Source organism: Onychostruthus taczanowskii, unplaced genomic scaffold (assembly GCF_017590055.1).
Source record: "Onychostruthus taczanowskii isolate IOZ18803 unplaced genomic scaffold, ASM1759005v1 scaffold4, whole genome shotgun sequence".
In the NCBI taxonomy this organism is placed as follows: Eukaryota; Metazoa; Chordata; class Aves; order Passeriformes; family Passeridae; genus Onychostruthus; species Onychostruthus taczanowskii.
The window spans coordinates 7,888,378-7,910,645 of NW_024501459.1; the positions used below are offsets into that span (position 1 = coordinate 7,888,378).

General features: G+C 38.1%; 1 protein-coding gene across 4 annotated transcripts in view; it reads right to left on the minus strand.

Annotated features, from left to right (window-relative positions):
• The window catches only part of PDE7A (phosphodiesterase 7A), a 76,079-nt gene extending 53,827 nt beyond the window's left edge, over positions 1–22,252 (minus strand). For all 4 annotated transcript variants that reach the window (XM_041412585.1, XM_041412581.1, XM_041412583.1 and 1 more), the window contains exon 1: positions 22,082–22,252. In XM_041412585.1, coding sequence (XP_041268519.1) covers positions 22,082–22,219 — 138 coding nt within the window. In that variant the 5' untranslated portion in view covers positions 22,220–22,252. The remainder of the gene's footprint in view (positions 1–22,081) is intronic.
• Between the last annotated feature and the right edge of the window lie 16 nt (positions 22,253–22,268).

The window sequence follows — 22,268 nt, forward strand, 5'->3', positions numbered from 1 at the left end:
AAAAGCCCAATTCTCGGTCTTTCATTTACTTTCCAAACTATGAAGAGCAAAAACTTCTCAAATCCTAGAAATAATAAATTCATTTTTAACAGTGAACTTTTTATTCTGCTTTGAGATACACAAGCAATTCTATTAAGTAGTTTTTATGTCTTTCAAGGAAGGTGCAGACATGTCCTTCTAAACAAGAAATGCAAACATTTTTGAAAATATCCTGCACTGAAGATATATTTGGCAACAAATCATTAGCTAAAACAGTTTGTTTATTATAAACCGTACTTATGATGCCCTTAATTTTGAACTCACCTCAAAAAATATATGTTAAAAAACCAAAGATTACTACAGCATATACTCGCTGTTGTTTAATAGACCAAGAGTAAGATTCCATTCTGGTTTTTCACAGAGTTCCCAGGTCAATTTATGCACATAGGTTGTTGCTCCCATAACTAAGTCGTAATTCTTTACTTAAAAAGTAAATGTCTTTTTTTCAGGAAGGTCTGAAATGGCAATAGCCTTCACATACTGCAAAGGGTTCAAAAACCAAAGAAAGAATTAATTTTTTCAGTGGTTTCTCTAGAGCATTCATCAAAACTGTCAGAGCACTTCACAAGTTGTTGCCCAGAGAAGTTGTGGATGCTCCTTTCCTGGAAGTGTTCAAGGCCAAATTGAATGAGGCTTTGAGCAACCTGGTCTACTGGAAAGTGTCCCTGCCCCTGGCAGAGGGGACAGAACTAGATGATCTTTAAGGTCACGTCCATCCCAAACCATCCTATGATTCTATGATAAGTATTCATCCTCAAACTCCAGCCAGCATCAAGACCATAGCCCAGACATCAGTTCTTCTGGGCACACAATTTAAAACTGCTAGAATTGTATTCTTCAAAATTTTTTTAATTACATGCAGCCTACACAAAAGCATGGCTCCCGAGCCTAAGCATCTCCCTCTTTTGAGGGGGTGGAGAAGAGGAAGAGGGCAGGAAAGGCAAATCAGGCTGCCAGATCTCACATCAAGCATTCAACAAATGAGAAGCATACAATCGTGATCTAGGAAAAGCTTGATGTGTACATCCACACTAAAAAGCAATTACAAGATGGAAGCATGGGAAGTATCTTTTTCTCCAGAGTGGCATTTAACTGCCTTTTAAATACATCCAATCCTTCATTCTTCACAGACAAAAAATAGCACAAGGTATGATTAAAATGCTTTTCACAACAAAAACAAGTACATTTTTAGCAATAAAGGAGGCAGGGATTTCCTGTAAAACATTAAAAAAAACTGAAATCTCACAATGCATTCATGTAAGGATGCTAACATGGATTGCAGAGGCAATTGAAATGCGTATTTCCCAAATGCTGTGATTATCTTTAGAGTTAAATCCATAAGGGAAGAAAACTTATTTCATAACTCTTCTGTTTTACTTCAATTGGAAAAAAAATTTTAAAAACCACAGCAAAAAAAGAAAAAGACACACAAAAACAAACAAACCAGAAAAACCCAGAAAAAAACAAACCAACAACCAAACTACAAAGCTATTGGTCAGAACATACTTTACCCACATAACCTAAGAAAGAAATTAAAAAAACTCTACAATCATCTCAGAGACCACTTCTGGTGTTTTAAGACATAAACTACATATATAACTCATAATTTCTAATTATAGAAAACAAAAAATCTGTTTCAAAAATTAACACATTTTAAATGTATCTTGAGCAACAGAGAAATCTTTATACAGAGATAGACAAATATACACACAGCATGTAAGCTGTAACCAAATGCAAAAATTTAAAGCAACCATTCTTAACCAGTGAGTACAAATGTTTTACGGAAAATAGTACAATAGAAAAAAAAATTAAGGTAGTTCCATAAACTGATACATTTTTATCCTTCTAGACCTGAGATACACTTTCCAGGAACAACTGAACTTTCAACACTGGATTGGCTTTTTCTATTATCTACAGACCCTGCAGTTCAATAAAAATCTTTAAAACTCTGGGTTTAGAAGTAGTCTGAAGCTGTTACCCCATGCACACAATGCCTTCTAGGGTTGTAAGTAGTGTAGTAATCAGGGCTAGGTGTGGACAGGGCATTAGCAATAAAGCAATCTGTCCTTAATGATGAGAGTAAGTTTTCAAGTGCACAGTTCATGCCAAAATGCCTTTGATCCTGAAAATTCAACACTGTACAAAGCTTTGAACTGGTTAGCCACAAGAGCACTGCAGTGTGCTCGAGAGCCTCCTCCTTTATAATAATTGAAATGAGACTAAACACTGCTCAAGTTTCCTTTTTTAATAAAAATAATTGCTTGATGTCTTAAAAATCCCAGGTATAGCACAGTTTATCTGAAAAACTGATGCCTCTCATTCTCAGCTTATGGCTTTTTAGTGGTACAAGAGTACTTCCAGCCCACCTTGAACTCAGAGATTGCAATGCTGCATGGGGTACAACAGCCAGGGCTGGCACTGACCGGCACCTCAGTGCATGGACCTTGTTGTATCTCCTTTTCATTCCTGAATTTTGTGAAACAAGTTTCAATGTAACACTCAACATCGGAGAAGCAGAAGTATGACTAATAAGCTCAACTCCTTTCCTGGATCCAGCCTCCCCCATACCATGGGCACGTGGTACAGGAGGCTCGCTGCCCTTCAGCTCTACACCCTTCAGCCTTTCACTGAAGTATGACTTGTCCTACGGCAATATGTATTATTCCACCTCTTTCTGAATCCAGACATGTTGTGGAGGAGTGGGACAAGCTCATACAAATGCAACGCTCCTGAAATGAGGAACTGGAGGAAAAAAATTATTTTTTTGCAAGTAATGTTGGAAGACCACAAAAACACAGCTCTGAAATCAGAATTGTAACTATTATTATTGTATTACAGAAAAACATTGTTTGAAAAGCAGTGTACATCTGTGAAATGCACAGGATAAATTTTAGTTTGCATCAAGCAGTACTTTTTTATGCGAATACTTTTCCCTTTTTTCGTAGGAAAAAAAAATAAAGACAACTAGAATCTAAAAAAAACGTCTTTGAATGCAAAGTTATGAAGGTCACAACAATATCCCCCACAAAACCACATGAAGAGACAATAAGCCACCTTCTAGAGACAGATGAGATTACTGGAAATCTCACTATATTTTCATGGTAATCACTCCATATGAAATGGAATTCTATAGGTGAAATTGAGCAAGTAGCTTAGCAACACCCAAACCCTTCCTCTCTATATATTAAATTACATCACAAACCCTTTGAAAGAGGAATTTAGCTTTTATTCTCTAAACAAATATCACAGCATACTTATTTATTTTGTTTTAATTTTTCCTAGACATTTTGTACATATAATATATTCTGACAAACTCCCTGATGGATTACTCTGCTATTTTTTTCTCCTAACAACTACATATAAACCATGTGCCACATTCTGATAATTTCCCTCTAAAACTGAAAGGGTGATGATTTCCATAATTGCCAGTAGTTTTATTATTTAAAACATAAAGGGTAAAACCATAAAAAAATCCAATGAACAGAAAGCCTCCTTGCTATGCTGTGGATAAAAAACTGAAAGTAGGAGAGAAAGCTTAACACCAACATACTTATTTTTCTTTGCTCTTACAACAGAAAAAAATGAGAGGTGATGGAGGTCTGAACAAATCTTTGAGACAGAAATAGAATTTTCATATTCGGATTTGCATCATTGTCAAAGCTGGGGTAGCCACCTCTAGCTTGTAGTGAGGCACAAGAACCACTCCTGAAATGTGAGGAGCAAGCATTCCACAAAGCCAGAAGAGTAACTCACCTCTTCACAGAAGCTGGGAGAAGTGACTGAATTCCTAAATCTACAAATGTCAACAGCACATGTATTCTAAGAAAGGGGAAGACAACATTCACAGACCTTTCTTTAGCTCATGACAATTACCTACTTGCAGGTCAGAGGTAAGCATCACCACTACCTGCTTAACCCAAAAGAAACCTGGGCTCCACTTCACAGTCCACACCAACAGTGAACCAGACGTGAAGTCAGGAATACTCTCGCCTCCCTCAACAAGCAGACTCTTTGGGCAAAGTTTTTTAAAAGTAACTCTCCAACTTTCCTATATTTATCAATCTGATATATGAAAAGCTTTCAGAGAGCAACTTGGCATCATGCTGAGCACATCAGCAAGTTCTGTGCACTGAGATAATTTGATACTACAAAGTCTAGAACAGATTCTCAGCTTATGATTATGGGAACTGCCTCCACGTATGTGCTAAATCCGTGCATGTCAAAGCCTGCTACATGTGTGCAGGAGGCTCCTCTCTCCAACAGAAAATACCAGGTGACTCATTTCCTTGATATGCACATGCATGATCTCAATGTAGAAAGAGACCTTCTCTTTCCAAAATGCAGGTGGTGTCAAACTCCATCAGACCAAATCAATGTCATACCAGTGATGTCCCTTAGAGTGACAACAGTCCTGCTAATAATAACTTGGCATATTTGCTGTCAAACACACATTTCTGAAAAACGTATGGGGTGAATTGGAGGACACATGGACAAACAACTGGGAGGGAGGTAATTCTGCTTTCTAGGCTACTTTTTTTGTATCTGTGGTCAAAACTGACAGGCAAGCTACCAAAAAGTTTTCAACACTAAAGTATGAACAAATCACCAAACCAAGAGGAAAAAAAAGCTAAAAAATGCATAATGCCAAGCATCATACAGACTTGTATCTTGAGCTTTGCCAATAGCCAAGAACTATGGTACTTCTTAAAAGGCAAATCACTTCTGTAATTATTACCATTGAAGTAACATGGCCATTACATGTGTTGATACAAAATGATAATTCAGTACCTATAAAGACAGTTTAATCTTTAACAAAACTGATAAAACTACCTGCAGTATCTTGATATAGTTGCCATTTAAATCTACAAAACCCTACTCAAGTAGGACATCAATTTTTTTTTCCCCCTCACACTCCTATCTAGATTTCTGCAACAATCAACAGCCCACAGCTGAACTCGTATGACACAGTGAAGGCCTCCAAGACGTCAAGGCTGCCAGATTCTGAAGGTGTGTGATGACTTTACATTAGGTTTTTCATTGTGCTGGCAAAAGAACACTCTGTGTGCTGATGGAACTGACAGCATTAATACCCACAAAAAGTCTTTCATTACAATACAGAAAAGATGTAGTCAGGCATTAACTAGCAAGGCTCTTTCCATCCCCCAGCCACCCCCGAAATGAAGATCCTCAAAGTCTCTTGGAAATCTTCTGTCAAGGGACTGCCTTCAGGAACAGCACCGACCCATGCCAAAATACTATCGGAATAATGTACTTGGTCATGATGGAATGGCTAAGATAAAAACCTGTTTTAAAAAGCACAAAACATAATTTGAAAACATAATAATCACCCATTGATTTTATGACAGATCTACCTATGTTTGCAATTTAAAGGCATTGGACTTCCACTTTTTCCACAGATACAGAAAAACACTAACAAAAGTTAATTGTTACAGAAATACTGAGAATTTTATCTGAAGTATTAAGTTACTGAAAACATGCAAGCTTGAAATAAAAGCTAAAAAATGAGGGACTGGATAAAAACTATGACCTTCACTACTACGAATAAAAGCCTAGGAATAAAAAAAAGTAAATTCCAATAGCTGCAATTATGCTTCACCTATTGTATTTGAATGAAAGCAACGGGATACAAAAATAATTTTTATTTGCCACGATGCCAAAGGCATTTTTTAAATAAAATTATTTAAATCATTCTCATCTGCAAATATAATTAATTCATCATATTATGTAACAGGTATAAGGGTTAACTTCTAAGGAAAGTTTCAACTAGTTTATGCGACCTTCGAAACTCTTAGTAAAAAAAAATATTCAAGTTGCAACTGGAGTTGTTACATTTGTCAGCCCAGATACAATTTCTGGAACACTGCTCTGTACACTTTCTCTGCATGGGCATACTTATATTCCAGACAACACCAACAGAGATAGTACTTACCCATAAAATCAGTTACTTCTCCAAACAACAAATACCACCCAAAACCACCAGTCTAGAAGTTCACTTCAGAAAAGGCTTTTTTTTTTTCCACTTACCTGCATACCCTGAAAACAGTTTTCAGAAAGAGACACAATACTAAAAACATCATGGAGGTCTCATCTGCCAGAAAGGACATTAATCATCAGTTATTCAGCTTTCGTTCTTCCTGCTCAATTTCTTACAACCACACTTTCCTTGCCTATACATGAGGTACCACAAATTCTTAAGTAACTGACATCATTTCCAAAGACAAATCACCTAGATGGCTGGACAAAGCTGATTAAAAAGATACAGTACATCCATACCAGCTTCATTTGAATGCGTGGGAGGAACCGACAGCCGTGCCAGCACATTTATGTAATGTGGTCACTGCAGATGTTCAGAGCTTTGAGTTGTCAGCTGGATTTGAAGATACACATCACAAAGCAGACTGGCAATTTAAAGAAGAACCCTCCAGGTGGTGTTGTGTGGATTTTAACATGGTGAAGCATCTCAAAAAACATGCTGGGGTATCCACCATATAGAACAGGTTTTAAAAACCTCAATGACACATTCCACCATGGGCTAATTAGAATTAATTTGTGCCCCATAGCCTCAAGAGCTGTTCTTGGAATCCCTAAAACTCCTTAATCATCTTTAAGAAGGCACCTTTTTGCCATAGTTTGATCCATGATTGTAGGACAACTTAAAGTAGCAATCCTGAAAATTCTAAATTCCAATATTCCTTAATTCCAAAACTTGTCCATCCTCATATACCATGTTTTAATGCCTTTATTTCTTGTTGAAGTGTGTGTCTGACAGAGAGAATGAATTAATAACCTCACCTGTCCCTTTACCACTGCCAACAGAAGCCAGAGGGCTGCACTTGGGCCACCTTTGTACCCTTACAATGAATCGAAGGACAAGAGCAAAGAATGCATAGTTCTTCAACACCACTACACAGAAACTCCTCTCTCAAGTACGTGAAACATCTATCCATGAAAATCCTCTTCCCCATCTGTATTTTTTTTCCTTTTAAATTACACACTCAGCTATGCCTTTTGCCTGGCCTTCCTACTAGTTTGACACATCCAGGGTTTTTTCTCCTTCGCACTGCAGTTGAAATATTTTACCTCAGTGTTTTTAATATCAAAAAGTACAACTCACACTTCTAAATACCACGTTTGCTTGAAGAATTCTAGTTGAAGTTGGGAAGTTAAAAAAAGACAAACCAACATTCTTAGACAAGAAAGTAGGAGATACTAAATTTATGTGCTTCATATTGTGAGTAAGGAGGACAGATTACTGGAGTTTTCACACACATGATGAAGACTCAGCATTACCAAGCACAGACCTTACACATCTGTCCACTAGCTAGTTTCATTCAAACACTGCTTGAGAACCTTAAAAACAAGCAGCTTGGCAATCCTTTCCTCAAAATGATTACTAACAAGTCAAATAATAATTTGATACTTAAATACTTGAAATATACTCAGGAAGGTGAACATGCATGAAAGATAAATGCAGTTGCTTATCATGCCAAGAGTATTTTAATGTCTGTGAATTACTAAGAAAACATTTGTTTTAAAATCAGAGATGCTTTCTAGTCTAAAACAGAAAAAGAAGACACCATGTTGCTCTCCATAGCAAAAAACAGTCCCAGTAATCAGAATAACCCATGATTGCTGCTGGAAGCTTAATAAGTCTTGGAGATACAGCATAAAAAAGCTATCATCAAAGACATGTCCTTATCTAACAGAGCAATTTTTCACAAATAAGCCTAAACATATTAATTTCATTCAGTGAAAAAGCAAAGCACTGCAGTTAAAAGTGAAAGCAACACTAAAGAGGCCAGCACTAATGTCTATTGTAGATCTGCACCAGTAATTCTGTATTACTGGTTCTGGGCCCCCCGTTTACATGCTCAGAGCCCAGAGTATTTGCCTTCATTCTCAACCCTTTTCCATTTCAAACAGCAGCATGAAGGATTACAGACTAACCAGACTCTTCTTCCCTAAGCATGAGTCTCTCTCCCCCTCAAAAGTATAGGCGAAGAACTGCCATTTTCTATGGTAGACAAAACAGTGTACAGGAGGGCCATTAAGACAAGGAAAGGGAACTTACAAAAGAGGAGAGATTCCAAAAACATCTAAGTGAAAGGATGCACTTCTGTGTGTTTGTGTAGCTGAGGCTGGAACAGAGATGCTGAAGGCGATGGACACTTCAGCAGTGCCTTTCAACCACATCACACAGGACATGAGTGGTCACTGCTTTTAGGGCAGAGGAAACTAAATCACTTACCTCACCTACAATCTTTATTTCTCAGCTGTAGAGCAGAGGTTTAACAGTACTTTGACTTGTAATTTTACTGCACCATTATTTTTCAGAACAGTACTGAGAAAGATTTAAAATGCAGACAACCCATGCACATTTTAGCCAAGTAAGTATAACTAGCTAGTTCAGAAATGCAAACTTTAAAAAAAAATATTTAGATACATAAGGTTTAGACCTGCACACTAGAAAACTAAAAACCACAATCACTTCACTAATTATCTATTTTAATAATTATCTATTTTAACTACACAAACATTCAATCTGCCTAGCAAACTGCAAATCTCCCATCTTTGTTTAACCCAAACATTACATTCTTGAATGCACCAAGGAATTTTCACTAAAATGTTTCATTTTCCTGAAAAAGAAAATGTAGGGCCACAGACTCATAAAACAGTGAAAACCTGCAGGATGCCTGGGATTGAATATATATGAAAAAAAGAAGGTATCGAGAAAGTACTGCAATGACAGGATGTGATATTATTTCCCTTTTTGCATATAATCAAATTTTGCCAGGTCAAGGATGAAACTTGACTTAGAATTATTTCAGTTTGTTATAGGTCTAATTAACCCATATCAGAAGCTTCCTCTGGATATCATTGCTCTGGTGCTTTTACCAAACCCTTTCCAATCGCTAATGTGTGGACTAAGGACAAAATCACATTTCCACAGTCTCCCTTTGTAGGCTGTTTCAGGCTTCTGTACTCCCTACTAGTTGATTTCGATGCTGAGACAGCAAAAGAAGAGTATGGTTTTAGAAAAACATACAGAAAACAGAAACTGTAGAGAACGTCTCCATCTGAACTTTTATTAGAATGAGGCCCACTTCCAAAACCAGGATTCTCTCTCTTTCCCTGTGCCCCTGCTTTTTCAAGTCACTTCAACCCTAAGTAAAAACTACCCCTCTTCCCAAATTACCAAGCACTTTAACAACCACACTCTGAAAGATCCTGTCACCCCAGGACATAGTTAGAGTACAGTTCCCACACCTGCACCCACCCAAAGTCAGCCTGCCATCCAGAAGCAGGACTGTTGAAGCTGCTGGTGAATTATGTGCTAGGCACACCTCAAATACGGCCCCTTTATCCCAGCTGCGTGCAGTCAGCAGTCCTGGATCGGCTGGAATTCGAGACAAGGCAGCAGCACAGGGGGCCCAAAGCGGAGGCAGAGATAATAACGGCACCTATGAGAAAACACCATGGACTAGACACATGTGAAGCTGTTCACATCCTTGTGAGGACCCACGACAGGCTTAAACAACCGGAACAGAAGAGTAAAATCTGTCAGAGTGCCCTGGAAGTGCTAGAGGCTACTGTATGGTTTCGACACAGATGAAAAAACTAATACAGAGGCACTGAAGAAGCAACTGAGAAGCAAGCTCAATGTTGGAAACTGTAACTCAGCAACTACTGCCTCACTGGAGGCCTCTATTGTGTAGGCGCTGCCATACTTTGCACACAATCTTTTTTTTTCATTCCCTGCAGAGAATTAGTGGCACAGCCCATATCCACACACAGAGAATATCGGGTCACAAGAAGCAGGGATGAAAGCATACAACACCATTACAATGACAACACACACACACCTAAGTGTCCATGGAAGATTTAAAAGCTCACACCTCTCTCTTAATGACAAGAGCCACTTCCTCCTGTTTCCCAAAGCACTGATCAGTGGAAGCCCTAAAGAGCAGAAACCTGCTTAAAACCTTTTTACATATTACTCTAACAAATAATATATACTTTCACTACAGGTCCATCGTTTTTATTTACCAAACATTTCCACTGGCATTTTTAGAATGAAGTGAAGCACCAGGCCTCATAAACACACCTAAAACTTTCATAGAAGGTTTTTGAGAGGCTGTATCTGGGCTTAAGCCACCATGTAGGAACAAGAAGAAAGCAATGCTACAAAGCAGGTAGCAGAGTGGGGAGGAGATACCACAGATGAAACAAATGCAGATCAATGTGTGCATTCAACAAAACCACACTGTTTTCACAACCATCTCATGCAGGGGTAATATTCTGCTATCACGCACGTCACACAACTATCTGATCTTCACCTTCTCCTAAGAGGAACAAACCCCAAAAGCACTGGTGGCACATCTCTCATAATGTCCCTTGTCAACCCTCAGTCTTTGCTCTCCCAAGTACCACAAAGGAGATTTCAGGCAGAACCTTCATGAGGTATCTTCTACAGCAAAGACAAAGAGTTACTAAGAGAGGACAACCGTGCACATCACCTTTTCCATCCTCAAGTTTTACTTCACCTGCAGAGCCATCATCTGCTACTGATCTATTCTCTTCTCAAATGCCAGCATGCACGAAATAGAAGCCAATACGTTTACTGCTGCAGCTTCTTCTCCTCCATCAGGATCCAGCAAAGGTATCAGCAGTATGGCCTATTTTATCTCCTGTATGATGACAGTTCCCAGGAATGCTCTCCTGGTGCTACTCTGGGCAGGCGGCATGTGGCATCCCAACTTGCTCAAGGCACTGCTCCTAGGCCAGGGGTTGAGTTCCCCACAGGCCCCTAATGAACCCACACGCAAATACCTCCACAGGACTGAATGCACTTCAGGACACGATTCAAAATAATTCTGCCAATCAACATAATCAGCATACTGTGTTCTCTACTAAATTTCCAGCAGAAATGGATGGCTGAACAACTGTGCACACATGTACACAGTCAATCCAGATTTGTTTGACTTGGCAACTCAGTAACATAAAGAACAGCTATTATGGTGACTGTCCTTGGCCTAAGACATGCTTCAGGGCAAGCTCTACAAAGTTTGAAGGAGATATCTAACTACATGTAACATGGAAACAGGAAAACCAAAAGGACTAAGAAGAAGAATCCCAACAGTTACCTGACATCATCCTGAAACAAAACACTCCCAACTGTAAAACTAATGTGCCATTCTGACCAAAAGCTTCTAAAACATTACTATAAATGATAAAGGCTAGCAATCTAATAAGTAAAAATTTCTTACTTAGAAAGATCAACTGAGAGCAACAAATATTACCAAAATTGTTAGCTTTAGGATATTATTTTGTCTCGTGACTTGATGGAGACAGGACAACACGGAAGCAAATGCTGCAACAAATACTGTTTTTTACACTTTTCTGAATCTACACAGCACTCACCATATCCTTATACAGTTACCACATTTTCTTGTGACTAGATGGAGACAGGACAACATGGAAGCAAATGCTGCAACAAATACCGTTTTTTCTGAATCTACGCAGCACTCACCATATCCTTATACAGTTACCACATTTTCATATATATCTATATATTTATTTTCATATGTGTATATTTATATACATACACACACTCACTCCCACATACAAATACACACTAGCAAGCCTTTTAAGTATGCTAAACAATTCTCCAAAGACAAATGACAGGATTGAGCCTCATGTTCTCACACGCTTCATTTATAAACTGCAGCAAACATAGCTACTTTTCATTAAAAACAAGCAGAGAGGAAAGACACTTTCAGTTTCACCGGAAAACAACCTTTCATTTGTGCATTATTTCTAAATCACTACTCATACATACAAGAAAAGCAAAAATTTTCATATTTTGAAGTCAAATAACCCAAATTTTGAAATTGGATGTTTTACATTGACTTAATGTACCTAATTAAGCATTTCCTCAAAAGTTATATCGAGTCCTTTTAAAATGTTCTGTCAAGTCTAATACCTGAGACATACAGAACCACGGACTCACCTAATAAAGATGAAATTACAGATTTTGAAGCCGTGTGAATAATAATATACAATAATACAAATATATAAAAGACACAGGGTGCACAACGCTTCTTTGGAAATACTAAATACCTGAATACAGCGCATTACTTAATTTGAATAACACCACAGAATTAATCAGCCCACTCTTGTTTGCCAAGAAAAGTGAAACAATTCCACACAGTTCAGCTGTTCTGGACATTCCTCCAACTGCAATGGAAACAACTTGAGTCAGTGTTGCCACACACGCTGGGTGGCCTCTGCCTGCGTATCCCTGCTCCTTTCTGTGCGCCAACACTCCTCAGATCCTGCAAGAAAACCAGGGAGAGACAAATGAGCAGAAAATTACTGCTACAAAAATTAAAGGGCTTTCTGCTGCTGCTGCAGCTCAGCAAACCAGCTTTCCACAGGGTCAGTGGAGTGCAACTGTCAGCACTAAAGCAGGAGTAAAGATAGGCAGCTAAAATTACTGCGCAAGCAATACTGCTTACATTTAACACCAAAAGCACCTTGGAACTATGACTGCAGACATTAAATAAAACTCATACCTGAAAAAGAATTTCCATTTAAAATAATATTAGTAATAAAAGCTATGGCTCCTGTCAACAATAATCATCAACCACAAAGCCTCTCCAAACACCAAGCACAGAATTACAACGTGTTAAGGCAGAATTAAAAAAACTGCCCTTCTCTTTCTCATAACACATTAAACACAAAAATCATTGTACTTAACTTTAACAATCTTAATTTCAGGAGTGTCAGAAACAAAAACCTTCTGTAACATGTATTATTACACCGAGAAAAGATACATTTTTTAGCCTTACTGACCTTTCTCTTCTCCCACCTTAACAGGACCCTTTGTCACCCATGCTCAGCATAAGAGAAAAATTTGAACTCCTGACTCACAAATTGCTACCAACACAATCATGTTTTTCAGCATGTAGCTTCTTTCCCATGCTCTCATAAAATACAACAATAATAAGAATGATGAGATATGTCTTAAATTTCATTAGTCTTAATTGTCTTTCCTATTTATTCAGCCAATCATGAATATCTCCTTGTCTAACCCTCTCAAATCATCCTTCCCAAAAAGCTCATGAAAATGGATTAGCCCTGTAGTGCACAGCTGATTATTTCACTCACAGTCTATTGTATCAAAAGGTGATAGGTGAAGAATTTTAACCAAAGGCCTTTAACTAAAACAAGCAAAAAAACCATCCCTTTAGGGCTGAACTTAAGATGGAAGGGCATGGTAAAAATAGCATAATAATATCACAAGGAAAAGGAAAAACACAAGGTAACCATAGCTTCAACCATTCAACACCCTTATGGAGACGAAGCCTTTCTCCTCCTTAAAAGAACCCGAAAGTCAATACAGATCACAAACTACAAGCCCAACACAAAACTTCAGGAATTTAGTACCTGCAACTTGCTAGGTTTGATTTCTAGTCTTCACTTATGGTAGGTCTCCTGCAGTAATCTGAAGTGACAAAGACATAAGCAGGACTAGATGCAGAGGACAACCATTATCCTTTCTGAAAGGAGAAGGAAAAACTACTGAGGGGACAACAAATGTTTTTAGCATTTGGGACATTATGAGCTTCTCAAGGATAAAAACACAAGATTATTTTTTGGTTTTAATTCATGCAATAAAGGTTTATCATTTTATCTGCCAATTTGTGAGCTAAATATTGGACAAAAATATAATCAGTTTATTTTGTCCAAATGAAAATAAGTTAGGACAAGCTTATTAAATATATTGTTTAAATGAATTGGAAAGTGCAGAAATTCCTGTTATCACCATGTTAAATTAAATGTAGCTCAAACTTCACAACAGAAGAAACAGAACAATGGCAGAAGTCCATAACAAATGTACAGTCCAGATCTCATCATCAACAAGGGCATCAAAATACCTGACCTTTACCATCCATGCATAGACATTCATTATTTAGCAGTTTCATACTATGCTTGCAGCTATAAAAAACATATCTTTTTTTTTTTTTTTTTTTTTTTTTTTTTTTGCTCAATACCTGAAAAAGCTCAATTATTGCAGCTGAAGTCTAAAATTCCACAGGTAATAATCAAGGAAATTTAAGTTTGAAAACTGGTTACAGGACTTTACGATTACAAAAGAGAAGACAAGGCACTACTGATAAGACACACACCCCTGCCACACATACACATTTCAAGAGATTACTGTGGCACATGAACCTTACCGGAAAGTTTAAGAAAATGGAAGTGCAAGTTCATGCCTGACTAAACATGAAACCTCCTCCTCTGCATGTGATCAACTGCAGCATCAACATATGTGGCGTATTAGCTACAAACACAAAGAAAGAGGTAACACGGGCCAGTGCCATTCCTGCCATGACAGCTACAGTTCCTCCACTACCAGACTATTCTATTCGAAGTATTTTTTGTGAGAGTGTTAACTTTTTCTGATCTAGATATAACTGAGTCCCTCAGGAAATTACTTGCCTGCCATCATCCCAACACCGCATGTACTTTCATTCTCAAGACAACTAAGAACCATTACATCAGACAGAAATTTCATGCAAAGTTTCTAAATCCTTTCTGTTCCAAGGCTGATCCACCCACTGAAATCTCAAAATTCCTATTGTAAGTTTTTTCCTTCACAGCCTTGGAATAGGTTTCTGTATATTTTCCTTTGGTTTTCTTTACTCCGTGGGACAGAATTGACCCCTTGCCCTAAATGGGGCAACAGGCTGTATTTCACACGTATTAAATATTCAGTTTTATTACTCAGAGTAGCCTCCAGCTACGTCTGTCATGGGGGGAGAAACAGGAAAAAAATCCCTATGACTGGTAAAGGAAACAGTGTCTTTCTTTCTACATATCTCATCTGGCAGATACGAGAGGAAGAAATAGTAAAATATTCTACTAATACAGACCTTTCTTTATTATTTTTATTGATGCATACTCTTTCTGAAGCTCACACAGGCAGAGGAGGAAGGCCTGCTGCAAACCTTGGCTCCTTCACAACTCCAGCTAAGAGCTGAGAAAAGAATTCACCCTCTACCTTGTGATAAAAAGCAGACTCCAGGAATCTCTAATTATAATTATTGTGGGAGTGTGGTCAGGAAGATAATAAATCAGATTGCCATATCAAAGGTGTACAAAGAGGGAGGAAGTGGGAGGAAAACAGGAGTCAGGCTGCTGTAAGAGAAGTTAAAAATTCTCAGGGTATGGAAGGGAGGAGGGCAGGGAAGGCAAGATAACAGCCACAAATTTATTTTCAACTAGAAAGAAAACAAAATATTTGGCTACAAATTCCTTACAATACAGCCAGGATGCACGCATACAAATAAACAACACTCCAACTAACCCCTAAATCTAGTTTCCCATAACTGCATTTTTATATTAAGACATTTTTTTCTTTGGCAGGCTGCCTTGTTGGATTACACAGGGTGGTTATTTACACTGCAGTTACTTGTTAATGACATAATCAGAACAAACTGAAGAAAAATTCAAATCTGATAAAACTCAAACTCTTTCAAGGATTCCAGTGAGGATTTTGTGCATAACTCTGAACTAGAACTTGAGAAGTCTGTGTTCAATTCCTGGTCCCAGACACACGCTTCTTGTGAGACCCTACATGCATGTGCATGCCCACACCATGTATTTGTGCTTGCTTATATAAAAGACTTTTTTCAAGAAGAACTGAACATTTCATTCAGCTGTGAATGCACACAAATCATGATTTACACTAAATGCTTTATGTAATATGACTACCGAGATTAAGATCCTAATTTTTAGCACGTCCATCTACACAACTTCATTTCAAAGAAAAGACATTCTAACAGAACACACTACGTTCCTTCAACTACATGATACATGAATTTGTATCTTAGACATACAACTGTATAAATTCACATGAGGAAAATACTGACACATGTTAACAAATATTTACACAGCAAAGAACAACTAAGCTACTCTGGTTCCACATTTCTGGGAAAAAAAACAAAAAAACTTGAGCTGCCAAATTACTTATTATTCCCATGCAGGTGCAGTGAACAAAAGCAAATACAACAGGTTTACTCCAATCCAAAAGGTGTTTCATATATATGAGCCATAACCTGGCATAACTTGGAAATGCAATCATTAATCTGAGATATTCAATGCAAGAAAATTACTGAGCTAGTGCAGAAATCTACAATTTTAGCAGAAAACTAGTGAAAAGTTGCAGATACCAAGTGATGAGGGAAACACAAGAAAACAAGAAGCCAATGGTCATTGACATGATAGAGAACTGTTCTAACAAATCACCATTCTATTACCAGCAATTTTTCCACTGTAGGCTTTTCAAAAATAGAAGAACCAAAGAAAAAAAGGTTCGCAATGCAGATGTCCTCAGCATTGTTTTTGACACACCAAAACTGCACAACAAACATGTCTAAAAAATTACATTATTTTATGATATGTTATTAACTCAAAACTGAGCTTATTGACTCAGAATTAACTGAGTTTGGACTCTGTTGCTTTTCTCAAGCAACCTAGAAAAACACACTTACCTAGCAAAAAGGGGTTTTTTTCAGGAAAGCTGCTGAAACAGACATCCCACAGAAAACACTCTGAATTCCAACAACCTGTATTTGCCTGCTATTACTACATAATTAGTTCATATAGAATATTGAATATTCATATACTAATGCTGACTTCTTGTAAAATTGTTTTATGGTTAAAATTCAGTATTTCCCATCTTGGGAACATAGCTATAATCTCTCTTTTCAAATCAATCTCTCTTTAAATATAGCATCTAGAAATTGAGGTTCATACAAAGCACAAAACATACTATTACACAATCTGGACAAAGAAGAATTGACTTCTGGTGATTTAAGACAATCTAAGTAATGGGAACTTTAAACTATTATTCTGTTTAGATCTTACACAGACAATTATAGGCCATGAAAGAAGCTGCTATGACCTTTTTGCTGAAAGAAGTACCAATGTTGCTTTACACTAGAACATATGAAAAAGGTAATTGGTCATAAAACTCAGGGCATTTTAAAAGTGCACTGCCACATAAAATTACTGCAGTGTGTGAAAGCCTCAATCAGAACTTGTCTGTGCTCTGCGTAGAGTCAGCGTCAGTCTCTCCCTCTCATATGAATAGATGCAATCTCAGCAACCAGACACAATAAATACAAGATGAAGGGAATGGCAAGCAGAGCAGCAACACAGAATTAATTCCAGAGGCTAGGAATCACAACATGAAAATTATTTCATTATTTTAACTCATTAATTATTCATGCAGCAGAGATATGGGAAATGGCAGGAGAAATCTAATGAAAGAGCCAGCAATTGAGAAGCACTGATGAAGAGGATTAGAAAGGTATAGAAGAAAAATTATGAAAAATGGTGGATGAGAAAAGAAAGGGGTTTAGGGCAAGGTTCCACATTCAGTAGTAGGGCCAATGTAAGGCATTCCTTGTGCTGCTCCACTGCTCGTTACTCCTAGTCTAGCATTGCGGTGTGCTGCTTCCTCCTTACTAACAGTCACAGTCATTTATGAAACTGTACTATGAGTCAGACAAGGCTGAAAAATAACCTGATCACAAAAAAAAGAAAAGAAAAAAAAGGAAAAAAGAAGTTGACACAACTAAGAGGGAGATGCAGGAGTAGAAATGAACAGCTGCAAGGGAAAAATAGGTCATGCCAACACTTCTCTCAGCAAAAAGGTGCAACCATGGGATTAAAAACCAATGTCTATATCCAGACCATATAAATGCACCTCTCAACTGCATCTTTTAACTTACCATGCTATGTGCAGAGCGAAACATGTTTGAATCACATCAGGTGACAGTGACAAGAAAAAATACACAAAAAAGGTGGCCTAAGCACTTTGTTAATGCCAGGAAAGAGGAAGGATACACCTTACACTGAAGGTATATTTCCAGTTGCTCTTAGCGACTTTTTCCCCCACTACATCCTCCGAGTCAAATCTAGGATTCCATACGCGTGATCTACAATCCCTTGTCCAGGTATGAGAGTCACCAAGCCTGACACTACACTGCTTACATGCATGAAATGGAGATGCAGTGAGGAAGGGCCCTGGAGCGGGCTGCTGAACGCCAGGCAGCAGGACGTGGTACAGCCCGCTACACAGCGGTACTCGGTGGAGACGGTGCCCAAGTTTCTGAGATACAAACGGAGTCTTCTGTTATTTGTTCCATTCCCTCTTCATGCAGTTTCATCATTAGGAGACATCTTTCTTTAGCATCATCAGTTTCAATCATTTAAAGACAGAAAGGCTAAAGCTTGATCTTTACTTCTATTCAGACACTGCTACTAGATACCATTGATGCCATTTTTGGAGGAACTGAAGAGACTGCAGAACCAGTTACAAAGCAGAGAGATGGAAATGAGTCAAAAATAGCAGGTTAGGCCAAAGTTTTCTTACTCATTTGTGATATGTTTATGTCAATTCAACATGTGGGGGGAGGGGGAGTGCAATGCAGGACAATCTAAAAGTAGCTTGCAGCTACATTTGTGAAGTGGTTTTCATTAAAAACCCTTATTCATAAAAATGCAGACTAAGAATTTTCACACTAAGTAAGTACAATTCTAAAAACTTTTTTACTGCTATTAACAACCCAAGTTAAAAACTAGATGAGGCAATAAATCAAAAATTGTTCTCTGAAAGCTCAGCTTTAATTTGAAAAACATAATTTCGTAATATATGGAATGAACACCCTGAATGAATGATCCAAGGCACCAGTTAACATCCACCTGATCTCACAGTGAACCTAAATTCAAATCTCATCAATGTGAAATGTCCTGGTAATTTCAACACTTACACATTCAAATGCCCTTAAAAACAGCTTTTAACACTCGCTCTTAAAATTATTTCATATTTAAAGATGATTATTAACTGAAACATTTGTATATACCTGTACAACAGTAGCTTTTCACTTGACTGGACTTAAACAATAAATATCACAAATAACCTCTAGATGTTACCTTTATTATTTTTATTGTAAAGACTCTGAAACTGACAAAAATTAAGACTTAATAGTAGTATGAAGAAATAATTCACACATAAAAGAAAACAACAAGGAAAAAGGAATAAGCCTTTCTCTGCATTTACTGCTTAAAGTAAAAGGTGCAAATCACCACAAGGACGACTTCAGGTATTAAGAAAGAATTGTTTTATGACAGGAACACTTAAGCACTATTAAGAACAGTTGACTAGTGAGATTGAGTAATTTCTATTATTTAAAGCTTTTATGACTTTCAAAAGCCTAGTGGTACCATCTTTTCCTTTAAATCACTTCTGACAGACTTCAATAAGCCTGTTTTATTCAAAGTGATGGCAGGAAGCTACCAAGTTTCCTGCTTGTGTTAGTTTTCTGCTGTTTTAGTGAACTGAATGAGCAAACACCTGACAAGCATCAGAGATGGCATAAAGGAAGCAGTAATAACACATGCCCAATATCAGGGCTTTTAACCTTCAGCAGTAATGAGTTATGTCAACTCACTGCATCTCATAAGACTATATCTTAAAAAATAGATTAAGTAAACAGATTAGACAAACATCTGCCAATAATGCTGTAAGTACAATTTATCCTTCCTGGGGCTGAGAGGAGTAGATCAGAATCCTCGAGGTCATTTTCAGCACCACTTTATTTAAGCTTTAAAAAAGCAACATACATTTTCAATTTTGAAAACATTTTGAACCCACACAGAGAAACTTCAACAAAACTGAAATGCTACTTAATAAATTAAGAGATATATATTTGCCTGCTTAGGACTGTCCAGTTAAATGCTATGTCTAATGTAGTGTGCATTTATCTCATGTATGTTTCCTATGTAAAATACCTTCTTGCTGGAAGGATAAGCCTAAAACATCTTATGACTCAGTCATGTCAAGTGACTTTTAATCTGTAAGTGGGAATGCAATTTTCAAGGCATAACAATTTTCAAGAAAATCTCCTAACTGCCTGTTAGTTGTAAAATGCTGGCTGTACATACCAGCTCCTTGGGTGCATATTTCTAGTGTTACTCCTATTGTTCAAAGCTAGCTGGAGCAGAAGACTGAAAATTACAAACTGCTAAGGGTTCAGCACTCTTTGGACATGAAACTGGAATGTCTTACAAAAGACTTGTAAGGTGAAGCTACATTCACAAGTTACACAGAATCACTAATCTCACTAGTGATGCTTCTTAGTCCATCATTTACACCAACCTGTGATTGCAGGTCTGGTACACCTATTCATATCCTATTGTTTGCTGGAGACTTCAGGGAAAGAGGAAAAAAAGGTAAAGATAATCAGATGTTGGACAACAGCAAAGGCTTCCTCGCTTAAATATCCTAATTCTTTATTATTAATGCATAAACCTGGTTACCTGTTGGTTTATGCAGACAAAATACTACTTGGTTAAGCACACATAGTTTCCCTTTTTTGTCAAGTTATTCAATCACCTCTTCTTTGAGCTCACTAATATACCTGCAGCATACCGGCCAGAAAAGAAAGAATCCATTGAGAAGCTTGAAAGTTAAGAGAAAAAGCACTAGAAATGTCAATATCAGATGTAATTTGGTAAGCTTGTATACACTTCAAGCATCACCTGTTCTGGAGACCATACAGAAAGGAATACAATGTATATCACCTTGACCATTTTGCCTATTCCTTTTTAGAAAACCACAAATGCTTCAAACGAGGGAGACTCTTCTCTCAGCTCCACAGAACGAAGTGTGCTATATTAGGTTGGGCTTTCAAGACAACTTATTCATATGGAAAAGCCACCATCACCAAGTACAGCTCAGAACAAGCAGTACAAATGGAAAAGATCCTAACCCGGTTGCTCCAAAATTAAATTTGCCATGGAAAATTAATTTGCCATAAAACCAAAGTTTTTTGTCAATTATTACATTTATATCAGGGAAGGAAGCATTGTCAACATATGTTCATCTTCATCTGCTTGCTAATAATTATTTCCACATGCATTCGAGTTTCTTGTCATTAACACAGGATTTTGCTGATTTTTCCTGTCCAAACATACATGTGCCTAATGCTCACACACAGAGCTCCACTGCTATGAAACAGGGGAAGAAGCCAAAAGCGACTGGCAGCTCTGTACTTTCGACAAAGACGTATGTGCAGCACAGCAAGTCATTTAAAAAAAAAAAAAAGTAGAATAACTTAGTAAGATGGACCAAAAACGTACAGAACAAAAAACTACCATGACACATGCAAAGACAATATCTTTTGTAAGGACAACATACTTCACAGCACTTAAACAGACCTTTCAATCTCGACATAGGAAATCCCTCGAAGCCAAACGGGCTGACTCCACCAAAACATATGTTTTCCACCATAATTCCAGATTTTCTCCAGTGACTTCCGCCAGAACATAATTTTATCACTGGGTGCTGGGAAACCATACTAACGCACATCCAGAAATTTAGGGCAGTGTTCACAAGAAAAACCTGCCTTTTGTCTTGAGAGTTATAATGACCTTTTCAACAGTATTTCCAACACGATCAGATGAAACAAAATACAGTACAATTCACATTGTGACTGATGTAATATGGGCCGGGAGCAATACCGTGGAAACGAAAAAGCCAAGGATCTTTGTCTCCTTCTAGACAAATTGCCAAGCCTCAATAGTTGGAGGGAGAAAAAGCAGAGCATCCCAAATAAAACACTGCAGTGCATGTTCACCATTTCAGTAAAGTCGCTGCAGCTTTTGGCAACCCCATAGGAAATCTGGACCCTACCCTTCAAAGAAAGCCCAAGCTCATAAAAGAGCTAAAAAGCAGTCCTAGCTTAAAAATTACAGGAGAAAAAAATAACCCACTGGCTGTAGAAATAAACCCCATGCAGCTCACCGCTCGCATCGCAAGCGATGCTAAACAGATAACCCCGGTAATAACTAGTCACAAAAATATTAAATGCTGCATTTTTCTCGCCACCGCGCCGGCATTCGGGGGCAGGCGGACAAGGGCGGCGGGCCCAGCGGCAGTGCCTACCTGCGAGAGCTGCCGGGGGTTGGGGCAGCCGAAGAGCGCGGAGCTGGAGCTGAAGCTGATGGCCCCTCTGCGGCTGAGGACGTGCTGCGGCACCGGCCTGTCCAGCGGCAGCACGGGCAGCTGGTAACATACTTCCATTGACGAAGCCTCCGTGCGCCGGCCCGCCGCGGGGCAGCGGCCTCGCCCG